Here is an 18831-nt window from a genome sequence, read left to right as displayed (position 1 = left end):
TTCCATTTCTTGCTGCTCCTCCTCTCCTTCTGACACCCTTGTGATTCAGATGTAGGAGGTTTTGAAGCTGTCCCAGAGGTTCCTAAGCCTCTCTTCATGTTTTTGAGTTCTTATTTCTTCATTCTGTTCATGTTGGATGTTTATTTCTTCCTTTTGTTCCAAGTTGTTGTTTCAAGTCCCAGTTTCCTTCTCTTCACAGTTGGTTCCCTGTATATTTTCCTTTATTTTACTTTGTATAGCTTTCATTTCCTCCTTCATTTTCTGACTGAGCTCAATCAATTCTCTGAGCATCCTGCTTAGCAGTGTTTTGAACTCTGCATCTGATAAGTTGTCTATCTCCATGTTGCTTAGCTCTTTTTCTGGAGCTGTGAACTGTTCTTTCATTTGGGACATATTTCTCCATCTCAGCGTACCTGTTTTGTTGTAAGGGACGCAACCTTCAGTGCCAGCCTGGTTGGGGCAACCCTCTTTGTGGCATTGTGACATTTTGCAGGGAGGGGTCAGAGAGACAACAATGTCACTCACTCACTCCGTGCCAGTCCCACTTTCCAACAAACTCTCCTGTGAGAGTGGGCGTTTCTCCCTGCCTTTGCAACCCCCCTGGGATATTACAGCTAGAGGTTTTGAGTCTTTGGTTCTGGTCAGCAGGCCACTCTTTGTGCACACGGTCTGCAGCCTTGCCACGGGTCCTCTCCACCCAGCTGCCTGTCTCTGCCCTTCTGACCAGCCTGGATGAATGTTTCTTTTAGTCCTTGGTTGTGGGAGTGCCCTGCAGTTTGATTTTCTGGCAGTTGTGGTTGTTTATTGTCGCCAAAGTCGTTATTATCCTTCTTTTGGTTGTGGGAGGAAGTGAAGCGTTTCTACCTATGCCTCCATCTTGGGTCCCACACCTTCTATTATTTTCCAGCCCTTCACTTTCATTCTGTGTAGGTCTTCTGTTCTGAGGTGGGTCTCTTATAGGCAACATATGTGTGGATCACGTTTTCTTACACACTCAGCGACCCTATGTCTTTTGATTGGAGCACTTAATCCATTTACATTTAAGGTTATTACTGATAGGGACTTGTTCATTTTTCCTCCTTTGCACCTCTCTTTGTCACTTTTTTTTTTTTTTTTTACCTTTTCTTAATGCAGACCCTTTAGCATCTCTTGCATTGCTGGTTTGGAGGCAGTGTGTTCTTTGATGCTTTTGTCTGGGAAGCTCCTTATTTGGCCTTCCATTTTAACTGAGAGCCTTGCTGGACAGAGTGGTCTTGGTTGCAGGTCTTTGCTCTTCATTACCTGGAATATTTCTTGCCATTCCCTTCTGGCTTGTAGTGTTTCTGTTGTGAAGTCAGCTACAAGCCTTAAAGGTACTCCCTTGTATGTTACTAGCTGTTTCTCTTTTGCTGCCTTTAACTTTCTCTCTTGGCCTTAGAAGTTTGTCTTTTAAATTCTGATGTGTCTTGGAGTGGGCTTCTTTGGGTTCCTCTTGATTGGGACTCTCTGCGCTACCTGGACTTGTGTGATGTTTTCGCTCATCAAATTAGGCAAGTTTTCCATCATTACTCTTTCAAGCACGATTTCTATCCCTTGCTCCCATTCTCCTCCTTCTGGTATCCCTATTATACGGATATTATTGTGTTTTCATATTGTCTGCATTTCCCTTAACCCCTCTTTGTTGTTTTTGAGTCTTTTTTTCCCTTTTCTTGCTCTTTCTGGGAGTTCTCTTCCTACCTGGTCCTCCAGCTCGCTGATCTGATCCTCTGCTTCCTGCAGCCTGCTTTTGATTCCTTCTGCTGTCTTCTTCAATTCAGAAGGTGCATTCTTCACTTCCTCTTGGCCTCTGTGGATTATTCCTGTGTCATTTTTGGTGCTGATATAGTTTGCAGTATGTTCCTCGTAGTTTCCCCTGTAGTGTTTCGTAATTTGCACTGAGCTCATTGACCTTCCTTATAACCATTGCTTTGAACTCAAAATCTGATAGTTGACTTGCCTCTATTCATCCTCCTTCTGAGGATCCCTGCTTTCTTTTCCCCTGGGGGTTGTTTCTTTGTCTTCCTATTGTGTGTGAGACTCTTCTTCTTTGCCTCGTCTTCTTAAATTGATCTGTTTTGACTTCCTGACTTTGTGGTGTGAACTTCTATGGTAGGAGACCTGTGAGATTCAGTGGTGCAGTCTCCTTGATCACCTGAACTAGATGCTGTTGGGATGCCCTTTATGCCATTTACGTTGGTTCTCTGGATGTTGCTGGATTTTGATTTGTGTTGGGTTGTTATGTGGTGGGTCCTTCCCTCCAGCTGGTTGACTGAGGGTCACTCTTCCCACCAGACTTGTGTGATGTTGTGCAGGTGCTGCCAGAACAAAATGACATAGACCAGGAAACAAACCCACACCCACAAATATAACACCCTCACCACAATCCCAGTCTCAACAGGAAATTAACCAGTATTAATAAGAGTGTAAAGACTTAAGACTATGATAAGAAAGGAGAATGAAAATAACATGATGAACCAAAAGAAATGAATTTTGGAGGGTAGAGGGAGTAGCACTAGCAAGAGTTAGGTGTCCAAGCCATGCAAAGAGAGAAAGTAAAATTTACATCATGAAAAAAAAAGAAAGGAAATTGAGAGTGTGTAATGGAGGATGAGAAGGTAAGTGTATAGTGTTAGGTTTAAACAGAATTTAAAATAATATAAAATGAAGTGAGAAAGAAAGAAAAAAGGAAGGGGAAAATATAAAAGAAAAGAAAGGAGGCAGATTGGAGAGAATGATACACCGCGGCACTATCAACTACAAATGAGCTAAAATTAATAGTGGGGGTAGAGGGGGATGGAATAAGAGTGAAAAAGGAAGGAAAGAAAAGGTTAACAGATGTCTAGAGGAAAGGGAAGTGATTTTGAGATGATAGAGGGAGAGGAAATTCTAACAGAGACACAAAAACCAGGCTAAGATTGGAAAAACTAAATTTGAGATGAAAATAGAAAAAGGTAGAAAAAAAGAGCAAAAAGAAAAAAAAGAGGCAGGATGAAAGAGAAAAAGAAAACAAAGAAAAAGAACAGGCTGAGGCAGGGCACAATTGAAATTGGAGGTAAAAAAAAAAAGTGGGAGAGGGGGTTGGTAAAATTTGATACTTGGAACACAAAACTAGTGAAGATCTAGAGATCAGATTTTAAAAATGCAAGAACAACTACCCTACCCACAACCCACCTGCAAAGATTGCTAAAGGTGGAGAGAGAACGTGGGTATTTTAAGTGCGGGGAGAAAGGATGTGGGATGACCATTGACAAGAAAATTGGTTTTGAGAGACTGGACGGGGGTGAAATACTAAGAGTTGTAGTGAGAGAGAAAACAAAAGTAATGAGAGGAAAGGGAAAGGTAAATTGGGGTAACAGATGGGAGGGGCAAAGTATGTGATTAGGAATACACTATAGTATAAAATCTAGTGACGATATATACAACGCTGCTGGACAAGAAATGAATGTTAAAAAGCTATGCAGGAAAGAAATTATCACAAGTCATGGAGAACACCAGAACGGCTTTCATGTCAATAGCATCTAGTATTTACCACTGTTTTTCCTTTCTGGATCCACCCCTGCTGATGTCAGATGGTGACCCCGTCTGACCTTAGGCACCCTGTTGGAGACATCCGGGGATCTACTGTCTGTAGCTGTCTCCTTGAGTTGTTAATCGGGTCGCTGTGCACTCAGCAGTCAGGCTTAAGCACCAGAGGGCCAGGGCATGGACCCTGCTGGCACGGGGGCTACTGTTTCCCCACAGGCTGCTGCCGCTTGGAGGGGAGTGGTCTGCCTAAGCAGGATGGCTGCTGCCCTATGGGGGATGACTCAGCACCAGGGTCCTGGAGTCTACTCTCTCAGTTCTGTCCCCAGAGCTTCCGTCCCCAGTCTCTCCTCAGGCATCTCCATCCCACTCGGCCCCACACCTGTGCCAGAGCCCCAGGTAAGTGACTGCAAATGAAAATTTGTGTGTTGGCCCTTTAAATGGCTCCAGCCATCCATCTCTGGCATGGAGCGACCCTGCCTCTTTTCCCTGCTGGTACTTTTTGGGCTCGGGTGCTGTAGGCTGGGGATCCCAGCTTAGGGTTTAGACCCTACACTTCTCAGGGTGGGGTCCACCCGGCTGCTTAATTATGCCTCTGGCACTGCCACCTGTGGGCTTCCAGCCAGCCCTCTTGTGTCTCTACTGTACTGCCTACCAGCCACATTCTGCTCAAGCTGATTCTTCTGTATGTCTGTGGGTATACAGCTTCTCTCTCACTGTTGTTCATTTGTTTGTTCTGGGTGGTTTCTCTAGAATTTAGTTGTAATTCCAGATTGGTCCTGGGAGGAGTTTAGCGTGTCCTGTATTCACTCCTCCTCCATCTTGGGCTGTATTCCTATGTCTTTTTTTTAAACACTGCTGTTCACCCTATTACAGATGTCCCCATTTTCCAACCCATTGCCTACCCCCTTCCCTGTGTCCATGTCCCTGGGTCAGGCATACATGTTCTCTGGCTACTCCCTTCCCCTTTTTTCACCCAGTCCCCTCCCCTTGGATGGCTGTCGGTCTGTCTGTGGGCCCATGCTCTTTCTATCTTGTGCCTCAGTTCACTTGGTTCACTACATTCCACATGTAAATGAGAGCATATGCTATTTTTCATCCACCCACTGGCCTATTTCACTTGGCATGATGTTCTCCAGGTCCCCCATGCTGTCACCAAAGGTAAGAATTCTTCCCTTTCTTACGGATGAGTACTATTCCATTGTGTAGATGTTCCCACAGATGTTCCTACCCACTTGGTCTGCAGAGGGCACCAGTGCTGGGGCCAGACTCTTAGCTCTTGTAAATAAGATGCATGTATACTTTCAGATTGGTGTTTTGGGATTCTTTCCACACATCCTAGAAGCGTGGTCTCTGTATCAAAAGGCAGTTCTGTTTTCGGCTGTTTAAGGAAAGTCTGCCATTCCTTTTCACAGGTGCTGCACCATCCTGCATTCCCATGAACAGGGTCCCTTCCCCTTTCTCCACAGCCTCAGCAGCATGTGTTGTTTCTTGATGGCAGCCATTCTGACAGATGCCAGGTGATATCTCATTGTTTTAATTTGCATTCCTCTGATAACTAATGATGCTGAGCCTTTTTCACATGTCTGTTGGCCATCTGTATGTTCTCTTCAGAGATGGCGTCTATTCAGGATTATTTGTCTTCCTGGTGTTGAGTTGCATAAGTTCTTTATACGTTTTGGAGATTAAACTGTCATCCGACGTATCACTGGCAAATGTGTTTTCCCATACAGTGTGCTCCCTATTCATGGCAATGATGGTTTCTTTAGCAGGGCAGAAGCTTGTTAGCTCGATGTAGTCCCATTTGTTTACTTTTTTCCTTTTTCTCCCTTGTGCTAGGAGACACTTCACCTTAGCAAGCAATAATTGCTATGCAAGATGTCTCATATTTTACTCTGTTTACTTCCAGGATTTTTATGATTTGGGGACTTACATTTGAGTCTGTTATGCACTTTGAATTTCTTCTTGTGTATGGTGCAAGTTGGTGGTGTACTTCCACTTTTTATTGCTTGCTATCTGTCCTTTTTTCCTAACACCATTTCTTGAAAAGACTTTCTGTACTGCATTATATGCTCTTGCCTCCTCTGTCAAATAAATTAACCGTAAAGCTGGGTGTATTTCTTGGATCTTTGTCATGTTCCACTGATCTACATGCCTGTCCTTATACCAGTGCCAGACTGTTTTGAATACAGTGGCCTTGTAGTATAGTGTGATTTGTGCAACTTTGTTTTTCTTTCTCAAGATTGCTGAATCTAATTGGGTGTGTGTGTGTGTGTGTGTGTGTGTGTGTGTTTTGTTTTTGTTCCACATGGATTTTTTGGAATATTTGTTCTAGATGTGTCAAATATGTCATTGGTATTTTCATAGGAATGGCATTGACTCTATAGATTGCTTTGGTTAGCATGGCCATTTTATTTTATTTCTTTAAAAGAGTTATGTATTGTTAGAGAGCTGAAGGGAGGGACAAAGGGAGAGAAACATCAATGTGTGGCTGCCTCTCACATGCCCCCTACTGTGGACCTGGCCCAAAACCCAGGAATGTGCCCTGACAGGAATCGAACCAGCAACCCTTTGATTTGAAGGTTGGCACTCAATCCACTGAGCCACACCAGCCAGGGCAGTATGGACACTGTAATGATGTTAATTCTTCCAATTAACGTATACACTTCCACTTACTTGTTTCTTCCTTAATTCCTGTCTTCAGTGTTCTGTAGTTTTCTGAGTATAGGTCTTTTACCTCGTAGGTTAAATTAATTTCTAGATACTTTGTTTGTTGTTGTTGTTGTGTTTGTTGCCCATTTAAATGGGCTTATTTTATTAGTTTCTCTTTCTGATAATTCATTACTGGTGTATAAAATGCCACTGATATCTGAGTGTTAATTTTGTAATCTGTTACTTTGCCAAATCCATTTATTAGCGGTAGTAGTTTTTGCTGGGGTCTTTAGGGTTTTCTGTGTACAATATCATGTCATCTGGGAGTAATGACGGTTTTACTTCCTCTTTCCCAATTTGGATGCCTTTTATTGCTTCTGGTCTGATTGCCATCACTATGGCTTCCACTACTCTCTTGAATAAGAGAGGTGAAAGCAGACATCCCCACCCTGTTCCTCATTTTAAGGTCTTTTTCCCACTTAATATGATATTGCCTCTAGGTTTGTCATATATGGCCTTTATTATGTTGAGGTGCGATTTTTCTATTTCCACTTTGCTGAGAGTGTTCTTCATGAATGGCAGCTGGATTTTATCAAATGCTTTTTAAATTTTTTTTTTGCTTCTATTGATATGTATGCTGTGATTTTTATCCTCTTAATTTGTTTTTGAGATGTATCACATTTATTGATTTGTGAATATTGTACCAACCTTGTATCCCCAGGTGAATCCCACTTGATTGATCATGGTGTATGATCATTTAATGTACTGATGAATATGGTTTGCTATTTTTGTTTTGAATTGTTAGCATCTATATATTCATAAGGGGTTAAGGCTCATAGTTTTTTTGTAGTGTGTTTATCTGCTTTTGGAAACAGGATAATGAGGGCCTCATAAAAAGAGCTTTGAATTCTTTCCTGCTCTTGCATGTTTTGGAACATTTTGAGAAGGGTAAGTTCTATTCTTCTTTGAACGTTTGGTAAAATTCACCTGTGAAGAAGTTTGGCCCAGGAGTTTTGTTTGCATTGAGATTTTTTTTTATTCGTGCTTCAATTCCTTAGTTTTTATCGCTCCATTCAGGATATGTGATTCTTCTTGATTCACTTTTGGAAGATTGTATGTTTCTAGGAATGTATCCATTTATCCCAAGTGGTCCAGTTTGCTGGCCTGTAGTTATTCAGTATATTTGCTTACAGTTTTTGTATTTATGTGATGTTGGTTGTCACTTCTATTTCATTTATTTTATTTTATTTGATTTAGGCATTCTCTCCCTCTCCTTCTCCCTCTCTCTCTCTCTCTCTATTGATTAGTCTGCCTAAAGGATCGTCAATATGTTTTATCTTTTCATAGAACCAGCTCTTGGTTTTATTGATCTTTTATATTGTTATTTTAGGCTCTGTTTCATTCATTTCCATGCTTACCTTTATTATAGCCTCTCTTCTATTTACTCGGTGCTTTGTTTTTCTTTTTCTAATTCTTTCGGGTATAGGGTTAGATTGTTCATTTGAGATTTTTCTGTCTTCTTGATGTCTGTAAACTTCCTTCTCAGCACTGGTCTTGCTATCTCCCATAGGTTTCTGGTTGCTGTGTGTTCATTTTCATTCATTTCAAGGTATCATTTGACTTCTTTCTTGATCTTACCACTAAGCCCTTCATTATTTAATAACATCCTATGAACCCTCTCTGCGTTTGAATTTTTTTCGCTCTTTTTTCACTGTTGTTGTATCCACTTTTTGTTGTTGATATCCACTTTTATACTTGAGTTAGGATCCAGGAAAATGCTTGATATGAGTTCAGACTTCTGCACCTTAAAGACTTATTTTGTGCCCTAACATGTGGTCTATCTTTGAGAGTGTTCCATTTGCACTTGAAAATAATGTATATTCTGCTGCTTTGGGATGCAATGATTGGCAAAAGCCAATTAAATCCATTCTATCTAGTGTGTTGTTTAAAGTCCACTGTTTCCTTGTGGACTTTATGCCTGGCAGATCTATCCATCGATGCCAGTGGGGTGTGAAAATCCCCTCCCATGGCTGTATTGCTATTGATTTCTCCCTAAAGTCCAAGATTTTCTTTATGAATGCAGGTGCTCCTATATTTGGTTTATATATCTTTACAAGAGCTATGTCCTCTAGTTGTAGCAATCCCTCTACTGCTACTTTGTGACCTTCTGTGTTTCTTATTATGGCCTTTGATAAAGACTGCTACCCCAGCTTTTTAATTTTATTTGCAGGGTGTATTTTTTCTCTTCAGTTTCAGCCTTTGTAATTTTTGTTGTGCTGAGGTGGGTCTCTTGGAGACAGCATATATATGGGTCATGTTTTCCTATTAATTGAGCTATCCTGTGTCTTTTTATTGGGGCATTTAATGCACTTACATTGAAGGTTATTATTGGCATGTACTTATTTATTGCCAATTCTTTCTTTATACTATGTTCTCCCTCTATTTCTTGTTCTAATTGTCTTCCCCTTAACATTTCTTGCAATGCTCATTGGTGGTAATGAAGCTTTTTATTTTACTTTCAATTTTAAATGATAGCCTTGCTGGGTAGGGTAGTCTTGGTTATAGGTCTTTACTTTTTATCACTTTGAATATTCCATGGCCATCCATTCTGGCCTGCAGTGTTCCTTTTGAGAAATCAGCTGATAGTCTTGATAGGACTCCCTTGTAAGTAACTAACTATCTCTCTCTTGCTGCCTTTAAAATTCTCTTTGTCTTTAATTCTTGCTGGGGTTTTTTTGTTTGTATGGTTTTTTTTTGTTTTCAATGATGTGCCGCCTTGTGGGTCTGTTTGGATTCATCTTGACTGGGGCTATCTGCGCTTCCTGAACTTGTGTGACTTCTTGCTTCACCAAGTTAGGGAAGTTTCCTGCCTTCATTTCTTCAAACAGGTTCTCTATTCCTTGCTCACTGTCTTCTCCTTCTGGTAGCCCTGTGATGAAGAGGTTGTTACAGTTGATGTTGTCCCAGAAGTCCCTTAGACTTTCGTAATTTCTCTTCTCTTTTTTTGTTCATGCTCTGCATGAGTGCTGTCATCTCATCCTCTAATTTGCTGATTCAGCCCTCTGCTTCATGTAACATGCTGTTGATTCCTTCTAGTGTATTCTTCATTTCAGATACTGTATTTTTTTCTTTAATGCTTTCTGTGTGCTTCTTACTGTTTACTATCTCTTTGTTTAAGTTCTCACCGAGATCATCCATCTGCTACTTAGGGCATTGAGCATCCTTATAACCACTGTTTTAAACTCGGCAGCTGGTGCTTTGGTTGCTCTCATTTCATTTCATTTTTTTTTGGGGGGGGGATTCCTGTTTGTTTGTTTGTTGTTTGTTTGTAGCATTTTTCTTTGCTCCCATTTTCTCTGTATATTAGGTATATCTGCTTTGACTCCCAAAATCGTGATGTTGGTTTTATTATGAAGGTGTCTGGTTGGGCTCAGTGGCACAGTCTTCTAGATCACCTGAGCTAGGGACTCCAGGGATGTTTCTTGTGGCTTATGTGCACCCCCCAGCTATAGTTGAGTCTTGAATGCTCTTGGCCCTTTCTTGGGTGCAGGTAACCTGCACACTGGGTGGCTGCAAGGGTTCAGCCTGAACCTGAATCACCATGTATGAGTCACTGTGCAAAGGCTGTCCCCGAAGGCATTGTTGTTCCCAGCAGGGTCTGGTGCCTGCAGGAATCCCCCTTTGGATGTGCCACTTGTGTGGCTAATTGGGTTGAGCTCTGGTGTTGGGTGAAGCCCACCACTACTTGTGTTGGTTCTGGGTCTACTTTGCTGGGGTTCAGTTGCAGGGCAATGTGACACGTGTGAAGGGGCCTTCAGCTTCCTCTCTGTAGCTACCATGCTGTTCACTGTTTGTGTCTGTGTCTAGTGGACCTGAGTGTGCATGTGAGGGGCCAATCTGTGTAAAAGAGTCAACTTCTTCCCACTTAGAGGTTAGGGCAGGTCAGTAAAAGGACTGAGGCTCCCTGAGGTCTACCTCCACCTTTCTGCTACTCTGCCTCCCTCCCAAGGTTGCCTGGTCTTTTTCCACAGTCTTCTGAAAAAAAAAAAAGACTCTAGGATGGGCCCAGGCTGGCCACAATCCATGGCTCCTGGTACAGTTCGTGAGCTCGCTAGTGCAGGGCAACTGGGGTCAGGAACAGGGCTTCTGGGTGCCTTAGTTTGTGACCACAGAGTCAGGCACTCAATGAGGGGAAAACGGTCCCTGCTTCAAAGACAAACCACATAGTCTTTGCCAGAGTCTCCAACTCTAGTTTCCCCTGGACGGTCTTGCCGCAGGTTCAGGTTTGGTGCAGCCTTTCATCCTCTCTGCAGGAGCAAGCTCAGCTGCCCTGGACTCAGGGATGATAGACCAAGAATCTCCCATTGGGGATGATGCTGACCCAGCTCACAGAAAGGACCTAAGTTCTTCATCCTGGTGCCTCACAGTAGCTTTTGGGGGACTCACACTTAACATCCCTGCTCTGAGTCTCTCTTCCTTTCCCACATGGAAACGAGACCAGTGGACATATCCAGGACTTGGGGAGATGATCCAAACAGCCTCCCCCTGGGGCTGTTGTCTGCAAGCCTGTAGGAGGGATGCAGGCACCTTTCCAAGGGTAGCATGGGCTACACTCGCAGGGGGTATTGGAACCCTGTGAACTGCCCCCACGCTGGTTCTATAGCAAGAGGGGAGTTCATCCCTGGAAGTTTGTGGAAGTTTGAGTTTCCCAGGTGAAGTGAATCCCACTGATTTTCACCTCCAGATGCTACGCCAGTTTCCTATTCCCATCTCTGTTTCCCTGGGTGGGTGATATCTAAGTGGGATTGAGACCCCATGCTGCTGACCCCAGAGGGGAGGGAATTTCACAGGCTTGATACCCCTCAGGCTTCTCAGCTGCACACATGGGCTGGGGCAGGGGCTATCTCCCCTTCCCATCTCTGCCTTCTCTACCAGTCTCTATGTGGCTTTGACTGCATTTCTTGATTATGAAATTTCAGTTCAGTGAGCCTTCAGTTGATTGTTCATGTCTGTTGCTCCAAAATGTAGTCATAAATCAGGTTTGGGGAAAGGAGCACGGGGACACAGTGACCACCTACTCTGCACCACCCCCAGAATCCCTAGATGGTGTTGATTCATATGAAGTTTTCTTAAAAGATTCGTATATTTTTTTAGTTTTAGAGGTTACTTTATTGTTGTTCAAATACAGTTGTCTGCCATTCCGCCCCACCACTCCCCCCCCCACCCCAACCTCGTCATCCCCAGCTCTCTCCCCTGATTCCACCGCCCCCTCCCCTGGGTTTTGTCCCTGTGTCCTTTACAGTTGTTCCTGAAAACACTTCTCCCCTTTTCCTCCTACTGTTCCCTCCCACCTCCCCTCTGGTTACTGTCAGATTGTTCTTCATTTCACTGTCTCTGGTTCTGTTTTGCTTGCTTGTTTGTTTTGTTGATTAGGTTCCACTTAAAGGTGAGATCACATGGTATTTGTCCCTTACTGCCTGGCTTATATCACTCAGCATAATGCTCTCAGTACCATCCATGCTGTCGCAAAGGGTAGGGGCTCCTTTCTCTCTGCTGCATAGAATTCCATCGTGTAAATGTACCATACTTTTGTGATCCACTCATTTACTGATGGGCACTTAGGTTGCTGCCAAATTGGTTTTTAATACAAGTAAAGTAGATTAATACTGGTTTGCTTTGTACACTCAATCACTTGCATATTTTCTTTTCACAACTGAAGTACAAGAGATTCCATGACTGTGATTTTTTACTTGTAACTCAAAGGTTCATAGTGTACTTTGTAAATGTAAAGTGTGCTTGTTATTTTAGCTGGAGGAGAGCTGGAATGTTCAGAAGCAAATGAAGATTATGCAGAAGAAGCAAGCTCAGATCATGAAAGAGAAAGTTCACTTGCAGAGTGAACATAGCAAGGCTGTTTTGGCAAGAAGCAAACTAGAATCTCTTTGCAGAGAACTTCAGCGTTACAACAAGACATTAAAGGTTATTGGTTCATTGCTCTGCTTTCAGGAGGTATACCTAGGCTGATTTTATACTCACTGGCTATCTGTTTGAAGTAAATCCTTGCTTCTGTTGATGTGGTGGGATATATACACATATATCGATATCTATATTATACCTATCTATATCTCTCATATATATTAGTATATATATATATATATATATCCACATATCCATATATCCATATATATGGCTCATGGTTGACCTCTTGTGTGCTTGCTCTGGTACATTAGGTTCCTGAGGAGAGGGATTTTTGGAGTCCTTGAAAAAGAAACTGCCTTTCTTTTTTATTTCGCTGGTTCTAGTGCTATGTGGTCAGGTCATTGTAAATCAAAGACTCGCTTTTTCCACCCAACTTTTGGTTTTGGGTTCAAGGAAGAGCCCTTGAATGTATCTCATTTGATTACAGGAAATCTCCCGTGCTCAGGAAATGTTATGTCCATAGTCCTCCAGCTTAGGAACCTCAAAGTTGTCAGATGCCTTGCTAACCATTTAATGTAGTTGATTACTGTCTCCTTCTTGGGTAAGGGATTAAATGCCTAGGTGAAACGAAGAAATTAGTAGCAATAGACTTGAGTCAGAATTACTTTGAGAAGGAGAGGTATGATGTCAAGCTGTACCATGGCTGCTAATAGGCTAGTTTGCATAACTGCTCTCAGACTTCTTTCAGCTATTCAGGAACTAAGTAACTTTAACTTATACTTTGGCTAATTATAAAGGAAGAGGCAGCAGGCATCAAATTTTGTGTCAGTGAGGAAAGAGAGATAAAGAGCATGGAGGATACAAAAGAATCCCTATATTGGGAGCATATCTGCTTTTAGCAATGGGTAAGAGATACAGTTGGAGGATGATGTCAGTTAAGCAAAACCTCAGATTACCCTGCCACAGAAAACTCCCAAGGACCTAGAGTATACGACCGTTTCTGAAATGAATATTCATCTTGTGTAAGGGGGTTATTTTTTTTCTTGCTTATGAAACCTTGGATTTTGATATAATACAAATAGATGGTTGACTCCCCTCCTTACACAAACATAAGTCAACATTTTGACTGGCTTGGTAAAGGCTTAGGTAATGTTCTCTTTGATGCTTATATCTTAGGAAGAAATGAAAGTAAGCTTTTTAAAATGAGTATTTAATTTGTCCTATGCTCTTTGAAGAGGTGTGTCATTAAAAAGTAAGCTGGTAGGTGTGAAATATCTCTTCAGCCTTATGTAATAAGAATGATGGCCTGCCTAAAGCCTGAGGAGGGCATCTGGGAAAGTAATGTGGAAGAAGCTGATTGTGTAGAGAAGCTCCTACTTGTACTTTAGTTCAGTGAATAGCCAGGAGGTCAGATAACACTTACTTTATATCAGGGCAACTTGTATCTCTCTGACAATTTAATTAGGAAGATCTGCCCACTTCTAAAAATAAGAGCTTTCTGGTAATACATCAAGAGAAGAAACTGTAGCTCAGAAGCAACATTTTCGGCATGATTATTGAACCCAGATAGCAGCAGCATCCTTTATATCTTATAAAGCATTTTATCTATGGGTTTAATGCAATTAACAGAAATTATTTTGGATAATAAGGAAGAAAATATGGAGCAGGCACGAGAAGAGGAAGAAAGTCGTAAAAAAGCAACCTCACATTTCCAGTTAACTTTAAATGAAATCCAAGCACAGCTGGAACAGCATGACATACACAACACCAAACTGCGCCAGGAAAACACTGAACTGGGAGAGAAGATGAAGAAACTCATTGAAGAGTACACACTGAGGGAGGAGGTAAAAATGTTTTGTTTATTTAGACAGCATCTCGTTACCACCAAAACGTTTTCCATTCATTGCTAATTTAAAACTTTTCTCACAGGATGATATTTTAGAACTTTTGTATGTGTATCATCAGGCATTTATTAGGAAAGTATTGGCACTGTGTGAACTAAAGGACTAATTATATCATCACTCCATGGCCCAGGTGTCAGTGGCTTTGGATGTCTGAGATCATTTTTAGGAGATATGTTAAGTACTACTTGTGTGCGATGTGGTACTAGAAGGTGGTGATTTTAGCATAGAGATTGTTTTTCCCATACCCAACCTAACAATAAATATCAGGCCCCCAAATACCCTATCTCAGACTTCCATGATAACCTGTTCCATGTGTAAGTAGCAATGCATTCTGCCAACTGTATTATTTGGAAGAGAAAAAATGGACCTCCTTTTACTTCATTATCCACTCCTCTTAGAGGTCTCACACATACACACACACACAGTGAAGTTAAAAAGTGTTACAGAAATGATCTGTGCTTGCAGAACCTGATTATTGTGTTTATTTTACAATCTACTCTGGCAGTTAGATAGGGTCTAGATTAGAAGCCAATAGGTGATTAAAGTGCTCGTTTTAGTTTCCTTACTTTTAGAGGTCAAATATGTAGGAGAAGAGGCTTTGGGTTTTTGGAAGAATGCCTCTCCTGCCTTTATTATGCTTTAAGGTAGCAAAATGTTGTTTCTGTTATTTATGTATGTTGAACTCCTTACATAAACAGATTTAAATTAATAATGAAAAAAGATTGTGACCAATTAACATGGGTTAAAATTGCCAATTTTGTGTATTTTACTACCAACAAAGTTGTACCTGTTGCAATTCAAATTTTATATTGTCTTAATTTATACTTTTACATACTCTTTGAAAACATATTTAAGGTTTGTCAGTATTTTCCAACCATTTTCTTCCATCTCATTATGGGAAATTTCAAGCTTAAAAGTAGATTATACCACTTAGCTTCAAAAGTTATCCACTTTTGGCCCTGGCAGGTGTGGACTGAGTGCCAGGCCTGCGAACCAAAGCATCGCTGGCTCCATTCCCAGTCAGGGCACATGCCTGGGTTCCTGGCCACGTCCCCAGTAGGGGGTGCAAGAGAGGCAGCCACACATTGATGTTTCCCTCCCTCTCTTGCTCCCTTCCCCTCTGTCTAAACATAAATAAAATAGTGTTAAAAGAAAAAAAAAGTTATGGACTTTTGTGTCAAGCAGCTGTTGTTCTGTCTGTTTTTAAACAAATCTAAGATGTCACTTAACACTATTTGAATGTGTATACTTGAAATGACAATATTATTTTTGAAGCAGAACCACAGTAACATTGTTAGAGCTAATAATTTAATAATAACCACTTAATCAAATGCCTTGTCACTGTTTAAATTTCTCTGCCTCATCCACCCCTTAAGATTGTTGGAATCAGATCCAAACAAGTTTTATGCATTTTATTAGATACCGTGTCAAGCCTTTGTAATATAGACTCATTTTCCTATTAGTAGATTTACAAACTCTTCATTTTGTTAAGTGGAATCTTAAACTTTTAACTGTTTTTAATAATGACAGTGTACTTCTCTATAACATAGGGAATTTGCAAGGTGTATTTTCATGTCGTATCACTTGTAAGTCTTGTGCATTTTAGGAGTTACAGAATTTTCTGTCTCTTTTGGTCCAGATATAATTTCATAATCTGCCCTGGCTGGTGTAGCCCAGTGGATTGAGCGCCAGCCTGTGAACCAAAGGGTCAGCAGTTCAGTTCCCAGTCAGGGCACATGCCTGGGTTGTGGGCCAGGTCCCCAGTAAGGGGCGCATGAGAGGCAACCACACATTGTTTGTCTTCCTCTCTGCTTTCCTTCTCCTCTCTCTAAAGTAATAAATAAAATCTTTTTAAAAATAAAAAATTAAATTAAAAATATATACTTTAATAATCCAATCAAATATTTTTGATCAAAGGCACATCTAAGGTAGTTCTCAGAAGTTAATTAGGTTTCCTGTTATGAACCAGCATTTCTTGCTATCACATGGGATGTTTTTAGCTGAAAAAGTTAGTATTTCTCCATCTGAGAAGGATGTTCTGATGACTTTATTGTGCATGACTAGCACTTAGCAATTTTGTTGGGAAATAATAATGACCTCCCCTCTTACCAGGTATGTATGTAATATGTGCTAGGTTGCAAGCACCTTAAATATTTTAACCATTGCATTGATTTTTACAAAAACTCTGTAAGGTCGATGTGGTTATCAACCTTTGTAGATTCATTAAGAAAACAGATTCATTAAGGGGCAGAGTTTGTCCAAGGCCATCATCACTAACAAGCATCTGACCCTATGCTATTCCATTTCTACCATTATACCATGCTGCTTGCTACCCACAGAAATTTGGGGAACATTAATTAGGGGGGAATGGTCAGGAATTTTTGTGTAGGATGAATGAGTTTAATATTAATAGTTTGATCTCCATCCTTTTCTTGATAGCTTGGGCCTAACTTTTAATGTAGAGCAGAAATGGGAAGTTCAAAGCTGTTGATGGGGACAGGCCACCTCCAACAACATTGGGTGCACATAGTAGAGCGAAGGGATGGTTCCTGTGGGTGCAGGATGGTTGCAAGATATTGTACATAGATGTTTCTGCAAGCATAGGGACAGAGAGATTTGATGTTATTAGCAGAAAGAACACAGAAGCAAGTAATTGTAACTCGTGTTATTTCTCTTCACCAATGTGTATTATTTTTTCATTAAGTGATGGAAAAATTTTGTTTTTCCTGTAGCATATTGATAAAGTGTTCAAACACAAGGAGCTGCAACAACACCTTGTGGATGTCAAGCTTCAGCAAATAACACAGCTCATAAGAGAAGCTGATGAAAAACATGAAAGAGAAAGAGAGTTTGTAAGTTCTATCTCTTAAAGAACATTATTGCTAAAACTGTAACCAAAGCCTTTAAAAACATCTAAGCTAATTATTTTACATACACCTGAGTCATGCAATTTGCGTTTTCACTGACTGGATTGAAAAACTTATAATACATTCACCCTTTTATTTCTGATAACATTTTCATATAAAAACACATAGTAGGATTTTTAGACCAAATTAGTGGAAAGACCTACATAGGTTTGTAGGGGGAGCGGGGCCTACTTTCTTGATTTTTAGGGAATGATCATTAAGCTGAGAATTATGGCAGTCATTTGGCAAGTTAGGCCTTGAGAGCTAGAGGCAATTTTATTTCACACCGACTTTATAAATTGTGAAAATAGTGAGATTCCACATTTAACATATGCAAACTAATATATATGCTTAACTTAAGTGAAGTGATAAATGATTATAATAGTATGGGCTGGTCCACCTAGTGTGTCATTCAAGCAGTCTAGGCTCTGAGGTAAGCATGGTGTGAAATACTCAGTTCCTAGGTGTGAACAACTCATACTAAATGCAGGGCTATGGTTTAGAGTGATGCATCTTCACAGCATGAACCTTTAGTGTAAGCCAACACTAGCATCCAGTGCACACCTGAAGAAGCAATTGCCATTTCCATCGTGGAGTATAAATGTGTGTGTGTGTGTACATAAACATGCATGTATACATGTATTACATGTGTATACTTTGTGGTGGGTTTAAGGACCTTTTAAGACTTAATTGCACTATGTGTAACATTTTGCTTGAGCAATTTTTGATGACTGAATTTCATAACTGTTACCATGCAACTTCATTGTATAATTTCGTTTGAAACCCGTGTGCATCATGTGGGGCAAAAGCAGGTTTACACTGTGAGGACATGGAACAAAATACAAATTTTTATTCTTGTACTGGTATCTACTATTGTATTACTTTTCATACAAACAAGTGTAAACTGGCTTTGCCCCACAGTTTATTCACTAGAGCCGTCTTCCCCCCATGTTTGAAAAAGTAGTCAGAAATCTGTTGTCTATTTTTTCTTTCTTTTCCTCTTCTTTCTTCTTTTATTTATTTCTTCCTCCCTTCCTCTCTCTTTCTCTCTCTTTCTCTTTCTTTCTTGGCCCTATAGTTATTCTACCTCACCTTGCCTCTGATGGAGCAGAAGGGCTTCTGAGCCATTCAGATAAGTGAAGATTCCTAGTCCTGTTTTTTTGCGTCTATTTCGTCTAATTATTTTCACCTAAAACACCTCAATGTAACCCTGAGTTTCATACACCTCATTAGGCCTTCGGGACTCTCTTCTCCTTAAGCAGCTCAAAGATTATTCCTACATTCCTAAGTGTTAAAAGTGGTACACAGCACACATAGGGGTAATTGAAATTGATGAACTAGAATGTTTTACCCACTGACCTGTGATTCTTTCTAAAATAATGACAGTAAATACTAATGTTGACTATCTGTTCAATTGACATTTTAGACATGTGTAATTACTATTAGTGTTTTGCCAGAATGTTTCTGTTTTCTAGTTATTAAAAGAAGCAACAGAATCAAGGTACAAATATGAAGAAATGAAACACCAGGAAGTACAATTAAAGCAACAGGTAACTTGCCAACACAGGAATGAGGCAATTTCTGAGTATTCTTGCTCCCAGGCAGAGCCAGGTAGAAGAGAAGGGTAGGCAGATTTCTTGCCCTTTTGGAATTTTTCTGTTCACTTAAGGAGACTAACTTATTGTGATTGGACTAGGACTTTTCTTGATTTTAGCCTTGTAAATCCCATGCCCCAAGAAACCCCTCAGTCCCAGGATAATCAGGTTAACTGCTCAGCCTATTTTCATTGTGGCCTTTCTATGTTAGGTATTTTTATAGTATCTTTGTGATTTTGTTCTTCAATGGAAGTAAAGCAGGCAGACAAATACACATTTTGTTGTATGTGTAGTTTAAAAAACCACATGCTCACA

General features: G+C 40.7%; 1 protein-coding gene across 1 annotated transcript in view; it reads left to right on the top strand.

The window, feature by feature from the left end:
* Positions 1–18831, top strand: part of LOC139440597 (gamma-taxilin-like) — a 99374-nt gene that overhangs the window by 65213 nt on the left and 15330 nt on the right. The window contains exons 4-7 of the mRNA XM_071220430.1: positions 12001–12171; positions 13761–13955; positions 16748–16867; positions 18397–18471. Of these exons, the coding sequence (XP_071076531.1) occupies positions 12001–12171; positions 13761–13955; positions 16748–16867; positions 18397–18471 (561 nt within the window). The remainder of the gene's footprint in view (positions 1–12000; positions 12172–13760; positions 13956–16747; positions 16868–18396; positions 18472–18831) is intronic.

This window comes from Desmodus rotundus, chromosome Y (genome assembly GCF_022682495.2).
Source record: "Desmodus rotundus isolate HL8 chromosome Y, HLdesRot8A.1, whole genome shotgun sequence".
Taxonomy (NCBI): Eukaryota; Metazoa; Chordata; class Mammalia; order Chiroptera; family Phyllostomidae; genus Desmodus; species Desmodus rotundus.
Note: the sequence above shows the minus strand (reverse complement) of the source record. Positions and strands in the feature narration are given on the sequence as shown.